We start from the raw sequence: 13,052 nt of genomic DNA, 5'->3' as shown, positions 1-13,052 counted from the left end.
GTAAAAAAATACACCCGGTCGCCCCCCTTAAGGTGATGTCACACTGGCCATTTTCCTCCAACTGTTGGGGCTACGGGCAACCGCAGTTGCCAGTACGCCCAACCTGTAGTGAACTGTAGGTTGTCTATAAGCTGGTGTCACACTGGGCCCTTTTCCTCTAACTGCGTTGGCAGTAGGGGCAACTCACAACTCCAACTTTTCTGGGTGTGTCACACACGGCCAAGGTCGGTTGCCCGTATCCACAACGTAAATAAAGCAGTCGTCCTGTATCGACATGGCGCCGTCTGCTAAGGTAACGAAAAAACAAAAGCTTTGTGAATGTGAAGTTGAATTTTGAAAGTTAAATCAACAGTTCGTAGTTTTTACCTCAGGCCATTAGCGCGTACCTCTGTGAATCCCACCTCAGCAAGGTCAACACAGTCACTCAATTGAGGGAGTCTGAAGCTGCTGGTGCCAAACTGAGCCTTTTTCCTCCAGCCGCTTGGCGGCAGGAGCAATTGACAACTCCAACTTTTCTGAGTGTTCATCACAAACGGCCAAGGTCGGTTGCCCGTATCCAGAACGTAAACAAAACAGTCGCCATGTACGGACATGCCGTCGTCTGCCATAGTAAGGGCTGTTGCAGCTTGTGCTGCCATTACCAAGTTATGGACTTATTGCTGCAGTTAAATGGAAGGAAGAAGCGATTGTGGGCACGATCATGGCTTCAAAGATGGGAGGACAAGAGTGTTTACCCAAACGTCATCAGAGAACTTAGCTAACCCTTATGATAGATTTATAGTGGATTATAAACTTGACTTATCACCCAAATGGTAAGATAACGTTGGCATTGGTTTCACTAGTATAGCATGCACTACTCGAGTCACGGTATTCGCTTGTCTCGAAACAATCATGGAATGCACCCAATAGGATTAATTCTCTAATAATTCTCGGCGAGTCATTATACCAACATGTTAGACAAATTAACTCCTGCATGCAAGCTATTTAATAAATTACTCTTCTCCAGAGATGGCTAATTTTGGCAATTCAAAACGCCCGCGCCAAATTCCTTATTCGTCAACTTAAAAAGCGCGCAAAGTTCCTACTTTTTTATTTGGCAATGAGGCAGCACAAGAGAGAAGGGTAGCCCAGGAGTAGATTGAAACAACCTGTAGAAGTCCATGCAACTCTGTTTAAACTTTATCTTTCTTACCAGCAATGTTTTTACCGTTGCAATTTGAAGTTGTGTTTTTTTCAGATGCCCACAACTTGTTCATGAAAGAAAAGACACGTTCAGTGGAAGCATTAGTTCCAGGATGGCACATTATGAACTGAGCTATATCTGACATGCGTTGATGGTTGTTTTTATCTTTGACATGGGAGGATACTGCTGCCCACCACTGTTACGTATATCATATGAGCATTATTGTTTAATAATTAGTGAATATAAAGCTTCAACAAGTGGCACGCATATCACTCCATTAATATTATGGTGATATCTGGTATCTCAGTGTCTCCCTTCCTCTCTATCCCTCCCTTACGGGGGTCCAGTCCGGCTCCCCCCAGCAGAGCTGAGGTGGTGTGGGTGATCGCACTCTTACCAACCCTGCTGAGATTACCGGGTTGCTCAGTGTGAAATTCGTTGGACCCCACTGTAACGATAGTTTTTTTGAGTGTGTGTATATTCTTATAATTATATTCATTAGTTGAAAATATTAAAAACTGATTTAAATATAAAAAAAAAATATTTTTAATTTGTTTAAATATAAATCAACAACCCTGATTTACAGATATGCCTCATTCTCGGAGGGGATCAGTGCATTACTCATGTAAATAGCAAGGGTCCACTTTATCAACATTTTCTGCTTAACACTTTTTGTATTCCAGAGCAAATTTCCTGTCATGGTGAATGACAGGCTCCTGCGTGCAGCACGGGGTGAGGAAGTGGACCAGGCGCCTGTATGGGCCATGAGGCAGGCTGGTCGCTACCTCCCAGGCAAGTCAAAGTGGCTTTTGTGTTTGGTGCTGGTAGGCTTTTTTGATGTGGCCTAGTGGTTGGCCCCAGCCTGTTATGGTGCAGGGAAGTGTTTATAGGTGCCATTTTGCTTGGCTCATGCTGTCCCCCAGAGCTCATCTTTTGATCCTCTTTTAGAGAGAGAGTCCAGGTTGATAGGTGGTCTTCAGGACAGCATGTTGGTAGTCTTAGTTCACTTGGCAATTACTGAAAATTGTCAACTTGTAGTGGTGGTCGCGACGCAAACCTGGGTCCTCCTCGGTGGTACACCCGCATGCTGATCACTCAGCCACCATCTTTTTGCCTTTTTTATAAATTTTCTTAATCAGAAATTAGTGTCAAAGATTAAGTTTAAGATTAGTTAGATGTTCAATACTAGTGAGTTATAACTTGTTCAGGTTTATCTCATGTAGTTTAACCCGGTAGCAGTGACGGGCCAAATTTGTGGCTTTACCGTGTAGCAGCGACGGGCCAAATTTGTGCCATGATATAACCCCCCAAAAATAGATGGTACATAATCTGATAACAAATGCTTTGATATATATTATGAAATGGTTTGTGTGAGGGGTGATTTTTTTTCTTTTTTCTCGTTGGGAGGGACCATTAAGAAACGTGATCCCTGCTGCTACCGGGTTAAACTACATGCAGACTAATCCTGGATTAGGTTTTAATTTCCACTTTCAAGATTAAAACTTTCAAAAGGCAAGCATGTCAAAATTCCCTGCCTCACACCTACCTGTACATCCCCTTTCCCCATATTCAAATTGTAATCAGTGACGGCATTAACAAAAATGTTGTTTCATGCTGGAAAATTTCAACATTGCAGATTGTGCTTAGTAATTTGAAAGAAATCCTGGTGGCATTGAAATCAGAAAAAAATTATGATAAAATCACACGTTTAGCAATTTAGAGGGACAGTGAAATTATCGTGAGGGTGGAATCATGAAGAAGGTGCAATTGAAACACATTGGGAAAATAGCTACTATGGTCTGGTATGATCAGTGACATCATTGAGCTATAATTTTCAAGTCAATTTTCTGTATTACAAGTACCAAACTTGCTTCATATATACAATTCATTGTACAGTCGCGATAAGAAGTGATGTCGCCGCTCTCAAAATGTTTTGTACGGGAGCATTTGAAGGTAATGGAAGTGATGTGTATTTATTGTTTGTTATAATGTTCCCTTTTAATGATAATCTATAATACGTTGTGATGTAAAACACGGTAAAATAACATAATAGTACCTGAATTACATTTATACATTCATTTGTTTTAAAAAATGCGACTGCGAATGTCATGTGTTGTCTTCAATCCTGAAGACAACCTTGAAATGGTTTAGCTCACGTCGTGTGCATTAGGCTATGGTCAAGTGTTCGTAGAAGCGTCCGGAATTTTGATAGTTCAGATATGGCAACCCTACCTATGAAGGCATTCTTCATTCATCATCGTTACTGAGCAATGTTACTATATATTTCAGTGCCCATGATTATAAGAAGCGCCATCATAGTGAATAAAAGGTGTTTAACCCTCTCGCGCACTGTAAGTTTCCAATAAGTTTCTGTTCCACTCACAATGGATTTCTCGGCCCGACCGGCCTTTTTTTGCCGCTGCGATACTCTACATTCCTGGCCGTATTTTACCCTCACAAATATATCGTACCCCAACAAATTTGGTATCAATGGCTTCATAAAGACTTGTACTAGAACATACACAAATAAAAATAGAGGAAAATAAACAATAGAAACTTGTTTTAGGTTTCTGTATAGAGTATTGTAAACAATACATCCTAAGTACCATGTCTTCCCCCCTCGCTAGCTCGAAAGTTTGTGGGCCAACTTTTCTTGCCGAACATATTTTTCGAAGCGGAATTTAGTGAGGATTCTTTTGGTGTCTTCAAAATCCTCATACGCCTATTAGTTCCCAAGTTACACCAAGAAAACTGAATATATATCTAAATAATCAACAGAGTTGGCCTCCCTTTCATTTCCTTTTACTATTACACTATTTTTTTTTATCATTTGTAAATAAATTTTATAGCATTATATAGCTAATTTTATATGGAAGAAGATTCAACCTTCAAAACTACACCAACCCTTGTAGGTATCGTGTGGTAATGTCTGCAATGAAGTTCCCCGCGCAATATACGCAACCTTCGCTGGCCGTAACTAAGTACCGTATCTTCCCCACTCTGAAATCACACACAAAAAATATATTGTTTTTACGTAGAACACAACGCTACACACATATATATCATAAAACACTCGATTTTCGATGGTGCGGGACGGATTAAAGCCCATGCAGGCCTCGCTTAGATGGGAGTGAGGGAGCGCGTACCTCCTTGTGGGACCCCCTCTGGGGCAAACTGATGAACAAAATGGCTCCGCGCTCCTCTCCTGCGCCCCATAGAGGTTGCCGTATGTTACCATGAAGAAACTTATCCCACTGGATAACTATACCAAATTAGACACAATTTCACCAGAAACTTTATTTTTAATGAATATTTTTAAGGTTTATGACGCAAAACGCGTCATCGTGTGCCAGGACCTTTTTCCCTTATTGACTCAAAACGAGTCATCGTGCGCGAGAGGGTTAATGTGAAACCTTATTATTTGATTGTTGATCAATAAAACGCAATTACTTTGTGTTTTATTGATCAATGATCAAATAATAAGGTTTCACATTAACACCTTTTATTCACTATGATGGCGCTTCTTATAATCATGGGCACTGAAATATATAGTAACATTGCTCAGTAACGATGATGAATGAAGAATGCCTTCATAGGTAGGGTTGCCATATCTGAACTATCAAAATTCCGGACGCCTCTAAGAACACTTGACCATAGCCTAATGTTTGGCAACGCTGCAATTACCCGTCCGCACCACGACCACCACCTCCATTTCAAAGCCATATATTCTTATTTCCCCATCTTTCTCGATTATTCTATGGCACTTATAAGCTGTGGACATGTTCCACTGATCACCTCCAAGCATTAGAAGTCTACATGAAGCTTTTGTCATCATTTTATTGACCAAGAAAGGCAATGATCTTTGCGATCGGCGGCAAAGAGTGAGCTTGGAGTTACAAAACACGACTATTCTGAAGCTATTTCTTCTTATTTTTCCATCTCCGACTATCCCACGGTAGTTATAGGCTGTGGGCATCTTCCCTTGATCACTATCATTCATTAGAAGTCCACGGAAAGCTGTTGTTATCGTTATGTTGACCACGAAAGGCAAAGAGTGAGTCAGGGCTGAATAATAGGCATAGTAAAATGGTGCGCGGGCGATGACGTCATCATCATACGAGAGTATAAATTAAATAAATTATGCCATTATGGTTTATGATATCGACTAATTATGCATGTCCTATATATTGTGCATATGTTAGATTTATTGTTGTCAACAATGATCATGAAAAGATAATTTTACTTTCTGTTTGAATAATATGTCAATATTTTGACTTGTACCTTGGTGAACAAAAACACTTTGTGTCAAAATATTTCGACAACTCTTCGTAAGACATCATTGAATATTTCTTTTCTCTTTCTTTTCTAGCTTGTAAAATATATTTAGTTAAGTTATGATGAAGACACAGGAAAATAATGGTACTCTTGAAAATATATAACGATACTTGCGTGATCGAAAATAAACATACATGGCGACATCACTTCATATCGCGACTGTACATACATAAAACATAAATGTTAGTAAACAATACAAAAACATCATGTTTGATATACCTTTGGGGCTTCAGGATCTTGTTAAAATGGAAATATTGTATGGTTAGGAGGAACAGTCAAGGCAGTATGATATGCAAAAGGCAGCTGACTGTCAGCAAACTGATACCTATGCCAGTGAGATGATGATTACTCACAGGGTATAAACATTGTTTGTAAAACTGTTGGAAATAACTGATAGAGTTACTGCAAATACAAAATAAGATAGAAAGTCAATTCTTTTTTACCTTTTACTAAAAAAAAACCCAGATTGCTCAGGTCTCTGAAACTTTACCAGATGAGGCTGAATTTGCACAAGCAGCAGATGAACGCAGACTTTGACTGGCATTCTGAGCAGTGTAACACCATGATAAGTGCTGCAGTCCTGTCAATCCCCTTCCCTTTCTAGTTAAGAACAACCAACCCCTTTTCCAGTCAGGAGGAATGGCACTGGACTTCCACATGGCAGACAGCACTGCTTGGAACCCATGGATTAAGGCTTCATCCTCAGCTCTCAACATCTCTGCATTGATATTACAGATTCCAGCTGCCTTTCTACCCTTTAGCTTCTTTACAGCCTCTCTCACCTCTGCAAGAGTGTGTGGAGTTTTGTCTATTGGTGGATCAGTAGCTGCCATCTGGAAACCAGCTAGAGAGAGCTGTTCACTTTGGGGCTCTGCCATGTACAACTGCCCAACAAACCTGGTACCCATCCAAATCTTGATACTATTCTCCAGTGGTGTGCACCGATCACTTTTTTGCTGTTCCGATCCCCGATCATCCGATCAGTTTGGGCAACTGATCCGATTCCGATCATCCGATCATTTTTTTAAGTACTGCTGTTCCAATCACCATTCCGATCATCCGATCATTAAAACTTTAAAACAAATACTTTTTTTTATTTTTTTATAAATAATAATTACAAGAAACACCTATTTTAGGCGTTCTTTAGGTAATAATTTCAAATAAGTAATAACTTCATTATTTGCTTATAAATATCATTATTTTTCCTCTTTATTTTAGTATACAGGACATGGTAAAGAAAATATGTTATCTTAACTTCTTATTTTAGGCAATTATTTAAGTCTACTCTTTATATTCATTTTATGAAAGTATGAAAAAAGAATTATGTTCGCTATTTTAACTTTTGTTTGATGTTGATTTAGGTTTTTGACAAACATTTTTCAACTTTTTAATATTTTATCATCGATATCTGGGACATATTTTTTACTATTCTATAAAAAAAAGAGTGTGATCATTAATCTCCTATCCTCTCTGATTAAATAGCTTTTTGAATAAAATATCTTGGTCCATAAATAAATTAGTTACAAGAAGAACATAAGCAAAAAGATTTTGATTTTAAGTGAGCCGGTGTTGTGTCATCTGCCATCCACGTATCCTAAGACATCCCATCCTGATCTGCGCATGCGCGGAACCCGATGTTTACAAACACAGTGTTGATATCATAGTTTGTCCAGGCAAGATGGCGGCAAGACAGCATGGCAGCTTTTATGGGAAGATGGCCAATTTTAAGAATGACATGGACCCCATAATTCAGATAACCTACCATTAAATGGAGAGAATCTGAGAAACATGACCATCAATCAGAAGAGTGTAGGTTATCTCATTTATCACTTGCAAGGGGTGTAGGTTATCTCATTTATCACTTGCAAGGGGTGTAGGTTATCTCATTTATCACATTTACTGACATACAAGGGGTGTAGGTTATCTCATTTATCACATTTACCGACATATAAGGGGTGTAGGTTATCTCATTTATCACATTTACCGACATACAAGGGGTGTAGGTTATCTCATTTATCACATTTACCGACATACAAGGGGTTTAGGTTATCTCATTTTTCACATTTACTGACATACAAGGGTAGGCGGTGGCTGAGTGATTAGCGTGCGGGGCCAGCATTCATCACGCCATGGACAATGTCGATTCGAATCTCCACGCTACCACCTGGGATTTTTTAGTCACTGCTGAGTGGCTTAGGACTACCCAGAGGCTGTCCAGAAGGCCACCTATCATCCCGAATTCTAAAAAAAACCATACAAGCAAATAAAAAATGAGTTCCAGGGGGCAGCATGAGCCAAGCATAACCAGCGCCACTATAAAAATTGCCTGCGCCATGACGGGCTTAGGCCGACCACCAGGCCCCTGAAGAAAGCCTACCGGCGCTATAGGCTGAAATGTACTAAAAAAAAAGTTACCTCATTTATCACATTTACCGACATACAAGGGGTGTAGGGTACCTCATTTATCACATTTACCGACATACAAGGGGTGTAGGGTACCTCATTTATCACAATTACCGAGATGCAAGGGGTGTAGGGTACCTCATTTATCACAATTACCGACATGCAAGGGGTGTAGGGTACCTCATTTATCACAATTACCGACATGCAAGGGGTGTAGGGTACCTCATTTATCACAATTACCGAGATGCAAGGGGTGTAGGGTACCTCATTTATCACAATTACCGAGATGCAAGGGGTGTAGGGTACCTCATTTATCACAATTACCGAGATGCAAGGGGTGTAGGTTAACTCATTTATCACATATACCGACATGCGAGGTGTAGGGTACCTCATTTATCACAATTACCGAGATGCAAGGGGTGTAGGGTACCTCATTTATCACAATTACCGAGATGCAAGGGGTGTAGGGTACCTCATTTATCACAATTACCGAGATGCAAGGGGTGTAGGGTACCTCATTTATCACAATTACCGACATGCAAGGGGTTCAGGTTATCTCATTTATCACATTTACTGAGATGCAAGGGGTGTAGGTTATCTCATTTATCACATATACCGACATAGAAGGGGTGCAGGTTATCTTATTTATCACATTTACTGAGATGCAAGGGGTTCAGGTTATCTCATTTATCACATTTACTGAGATGCAAGGGGTGTAGGTTATCTCATTTATCACATTTACTGAGATGCAAGGGGTGTAGGTTATCTCATTTATCACATATACCGACATAGAAGGGGTTCAGGTTATCTCATTTATCACATTTACTGAGATGCAAGGGGTGTAGGTTATCTCATTTATCACATTTACTGAGATGCAAGGGGTGTAGGTTATCTCATTTATCACATATACCGACATAGAAGGGGTTCAGGTTATCTCATTTATCACATTTACTGAGATGCAAGGGGTTCAGGTTATCTCATTTATCACATTTACTGAGATGCAAGGGGTGTAGGTTATCTCATTTATCACATATACCAACAAAGAAGGGGTGCAGGTTATCTCATTAATCACATTTACTGACATACAAGGGGTGTAGGCTATCTCATTTATCTAATTTACCAACATACCTCATTTACCTCATTTACTGACATATAAAGGGTACAGGAAGAAGCTTTCATATTTGAAGCAATTTTCAAATTCAGAACATACGTCAACATTTACATTTAAAAAGATAAAAATAAAAAAACTCGGGTGGGACATATCGCAATAGGCAGTCAACAAAGACACGGTACTGTGTCGCAATTCATCCACTCTTTGTAAACAAATCCCACGCATGCGCAGATTGGATGGGATGTCTTAGGATACGTGGATGGCAGATGACACCACACCAGGTAGGACACGTAGCAATGGGTTTAAGTTGGATAAGTTCAGGCTCAACAAAGACATCGGCAATAATTGGTTTACCTACAGTGGTGAATGATTGGAACAGACGTAGAAGTCATGTGGTGAGCGCCAACACGATAGATACATTCAAGAAGAGGTTAGATAAGTTCTTGGATGGGAGGGGTATGGGGTGTTAGTTTGGTGCCGTGGTCTGGGCGGCATGTTGCATTGTCTCGCGAGACCTCCTTCCTCCTCTTCCTCTTGTTGCGGGGGGAGCACCGACGGGGGGGTGGGGGGGTCAAGGGAAGGCAAAGCCCTCCCCCCGGTTAAGAAGGTTGGGGGGTCGAGGTGGGGCGAAGCCCCCTCTTTTAGCTTAGGTCTTGTTGCTTTCCCGAAAATGAACTGCCGCTGCCGCCATTAGAGGGTAGTAACACTGCAGCAGAAAATGCATAACTGACAACTGGGGCAGGCCATTTGGTTACTGGAGTGACGGAAACCCACTACTGCAGCCCACACCACACTGTCATGGCGTCGTGTAACAAGTCCCGCCAAGCAAATAAAGCGACTTTGCGCCTGCGCATGTTGTTCACGATACCTTACCAGGATTAAATAAATCAACGATCAATAATTATCGCTTAATTTTATAAATAAAGACGCTTATTGAAGTAACTATTTAGCAACGTGTATAAAAATAATTATAAGAAGTCCACAGTCACTTGTTGCCATGACAACGTTGACCACTTTCTTTTCTGTGATCAGTGATCGGAAGTTAGTTTGTGAAGTTCCGATCTCCACAGTCCAATTACCTTTTACAAAGATGATCCAACCTTTGTATTCCGATTGCCAATTGCTGTTCCGATCAGAGCGGAAGATCGGACGATCAGACTGATGATCGGAAGTGCCCAGCTCTGCTATTCTCGTATCAGCCATTCGAGTAATACTTGTTTGAGATGTGGATTTAGTTCTATAGTGCCATGATTCGTGGGTTACATGCAGTCTTGACTGCCATGTGGCAGTCTGGCACCATTCCTACTGACTAGAAGAGGTTGGTCATCTCTATCTGGAAAGGTAAAGGGTTACTGTCAAGACTGTAACAACTACCATGGTATTACACTGCTCAGCGTGCCAGGCAAGGCACTTGCCCACCTATTGCTGGTGCGGATTTGCAGCCAGCTGCTCAAGCTGCTGAGACCTGAGCAGTCTGGGTTCACTCCCAATAAGTTGACAACTGACTGTATCTTGGCGCTTTGCATACTTGTGGAGTGCCAACATGAGTTTCAACAAGGGATGTTTGCAGCCTATGTCGATCTCAAGAAGGCATTTGATTCAGTTCATTGCAAGGCACTCTGAGATCTCCTGCAACTCTGAGAGTCTCCTGCAAGAACTATTGGCTTTCTTTTTGGCCTATGTTCTGGGATTGAGAGTGCTGTGAAGTGTGGAGGGACTTATCCAGCTCCTTTCTTGTGAACACAGGAGTGAGGCAGGGCTGTGTCCTTGCCCCAATGCTTTTCAACAATTGTATGGACTGTGTATTAGGCAGAGTTGTGGACCAGAGTCATTGCGGGCCATCTACTGGAAAATACCAGGGTCACTGACTTTGTTTTTGCTGATGATGCAGTGTTCCTTGCGGAGTCGCTGGTTCTTGTGATGGCTCTTAAGGCTTTGCATGAGGAGGTTAAGCCCTTGAGACTTAAGGACTGGTATTGCTAGATAGAACATGGAGGACAACTCTCTTCCCTGAAAGGCACAGCGGTATTGAGAGATGCACCAATATACTGGAACAACGTCGTGTGTCGAGAACAAAGGTACCCCCGTGTCTTCATTAAAATCATGATTTCAATCATTATCAAAATGTAGAAAAATTGTAAAAATACAGCATCTTATAAAATTAAGTTTCGTACTTTAATATCCTATTGGGAAGAATACTAGTTGCTATCTGAGAATGGTACAGTCGCGCTACGAAGTGTTGAGACAGTTTGCAATGACTTTCGTTCAAATGATACATAATATTATCCGAAGGGGAGGGATGTTTAGGAGTGATTTTGTGATAGATACACAAAATATGATATTGAGAAAGGAAATAAATTCAATAGAAACATTTTGATACGGTTTTTGTTCAAGACATTAAAAGAGTCAAATGAGTTCTATGTTAAGACTAAGTGTGTGTGTGTGTATATATATATATATGTATATATGTATATATGTATACGTATATATATATATATATATATATATATATATATATATATATATAACTGCACAAATATATTGCTCTTTCTTTCAATGAAGTGATAAACTCTATATTATAAAATAATAGGAAAAAATAATTAGCTGCACTTTATTTGATGCAATGCCAAATAAATACAACATAATAAACTCTCATTTCATGGTGACTTCATCAGGAATGACATTCATGCATGACTATATAAATCTTGTGTGTGTGAAATCAGCGAGATTCTAAAAAAAATCACAAAATCAGTTGTCTATATTTTGATTAATGGTAAAATCCAAAGAGAAGTATCAACAAGTGGCCGGACATATAATTCATAGTTGCACGAGACACACGACAGACGACGCGATATAGCCTATTGTATGGGTTGAGACGATGCTTGGTCAGCGCTGCACTACTAGCCCACCACTTTCTTCCATTCATCACTGTCAAGTCAGTTATATACATCTGATCAAAATAATATTCTTTATAACTTATAGGTGTGAATAGTAAAGTGACCTCTACTCCGCCCCGGCGATTCTGTAAATGAATGTGGCTACATAGCCTATCATTCCAATACGTGTCTCTTCGCCACATTCACATAGAGTACACTGTGTTAAGTTTTCATTGCATTTAAGGGAATCACTGATATTTATTAGGTGTGTGCAAAGCTAGACTTTAAAATTTCCCTGAGGGTAGGTGCCGGATGTCGCCAGCCTACGCTCCGTGTCCAAAAGATTATGAAAACTGTGTCAACACTTTGTAGCGCGACGGTACCTGCTCAGTGTTGTACAAGATGATACGGCACCTTGACAACAACAAACTCCTCCTCAGCCAGACATCAGGGTGGAGAGGTTGGCTGCCACCACCATTATATATAATTCTTCATCCATATGCAGATAAGATAACGAGTATTTTCCTGGCTGTGAAATATTGTTTAGTGTTTATAGAGTGGCAGGACACTTTAGACGGGATAAGACGTGTATGCAACTGGCTGAAAGGCTGGCAGGAGGCTCGCTGACCTTATGCAGCCCCAATAAACATGTGTCATTACACCAGGGTGAGGCTGTTTGACAAGATATATGACCTTGACACTTGTGTTTGCCAATACTACAGTGTGCCTTCTGCCAGTAAACCTCATTGAGTATGAACTCTGAATGCTCTGAAGTAGATCAAGGAAGCAGCCTTCATCACAGAATCTGTCCACCGTAGCATGGCCAATAGTAATATTTCACAGCATTATTGTGAATAATTACATTTAGCACCAAAGTCTAAGCTTATATTCAGACAGGCTTTGATGCAAGGGTTTCACTACAAATGAAAGTAAACCTCAACCCCAATTTTTTAGGTCACACACAATCCATGTTTTTAATAGTTCATGTGTTTTGAGTCTTCTCATGAGGAAAATTGATTAATTATATAAGCTGTGTAGGACAGATTAACAAGCGCCTATTTAATGTGAACACCTAGCACTTGGCGGAGTGCAGTTTATGGTATTTGTTAACCCCTTCAACACGAGGACGTGTGTACTGCATCCT

The 13,052-nt window shown here is 40.4% G+C and overlaps 1 protein-coding gene across 1 annotated transcript in view; it reads left to right on the top strand.

Annotated features, from left to right (window-relative positions):
* Window positions 1–1,866: 1,866 nt before the first annotated feature.
* LOC126987678 (uroporphyrinogen decarboxylase-like) overlaps window positions 1,867–13,052 on the top strand; it is a gene marked incomplete at its 5' end in the record, with an annotated part of 56,630 nt that continues 45,444 nt past the window's right edge. The window contains 1 exon segment of the mRNA XM_050844803.1: window positions 1,867–1,975. Within this exon segment, the coding sequence (XP_050700760.1) occupies window positions 1,867–1,975 (109 nt within the window).

Source organism: Eriocheir sinensis, chromosome 66 (assembly GCF_024679095.1).
Source record: "Eriocheir sinensis breed Jianghai 21 chromosome 66, ASM2467909v1, whole genome shotgun sequence".
NCBI classification, from domain to species: Eukaryota; Metazoa; Arthropoda; class Malacostraca; order Decapoda; family Varunidae; genus Eriocheir; species Eriocheir sinensis.
The sequence above is the reverse complement of the archived record's forward strand: the minus strand, read 5'-3'. Positions and strand labels throughout refer to the sequence as shown.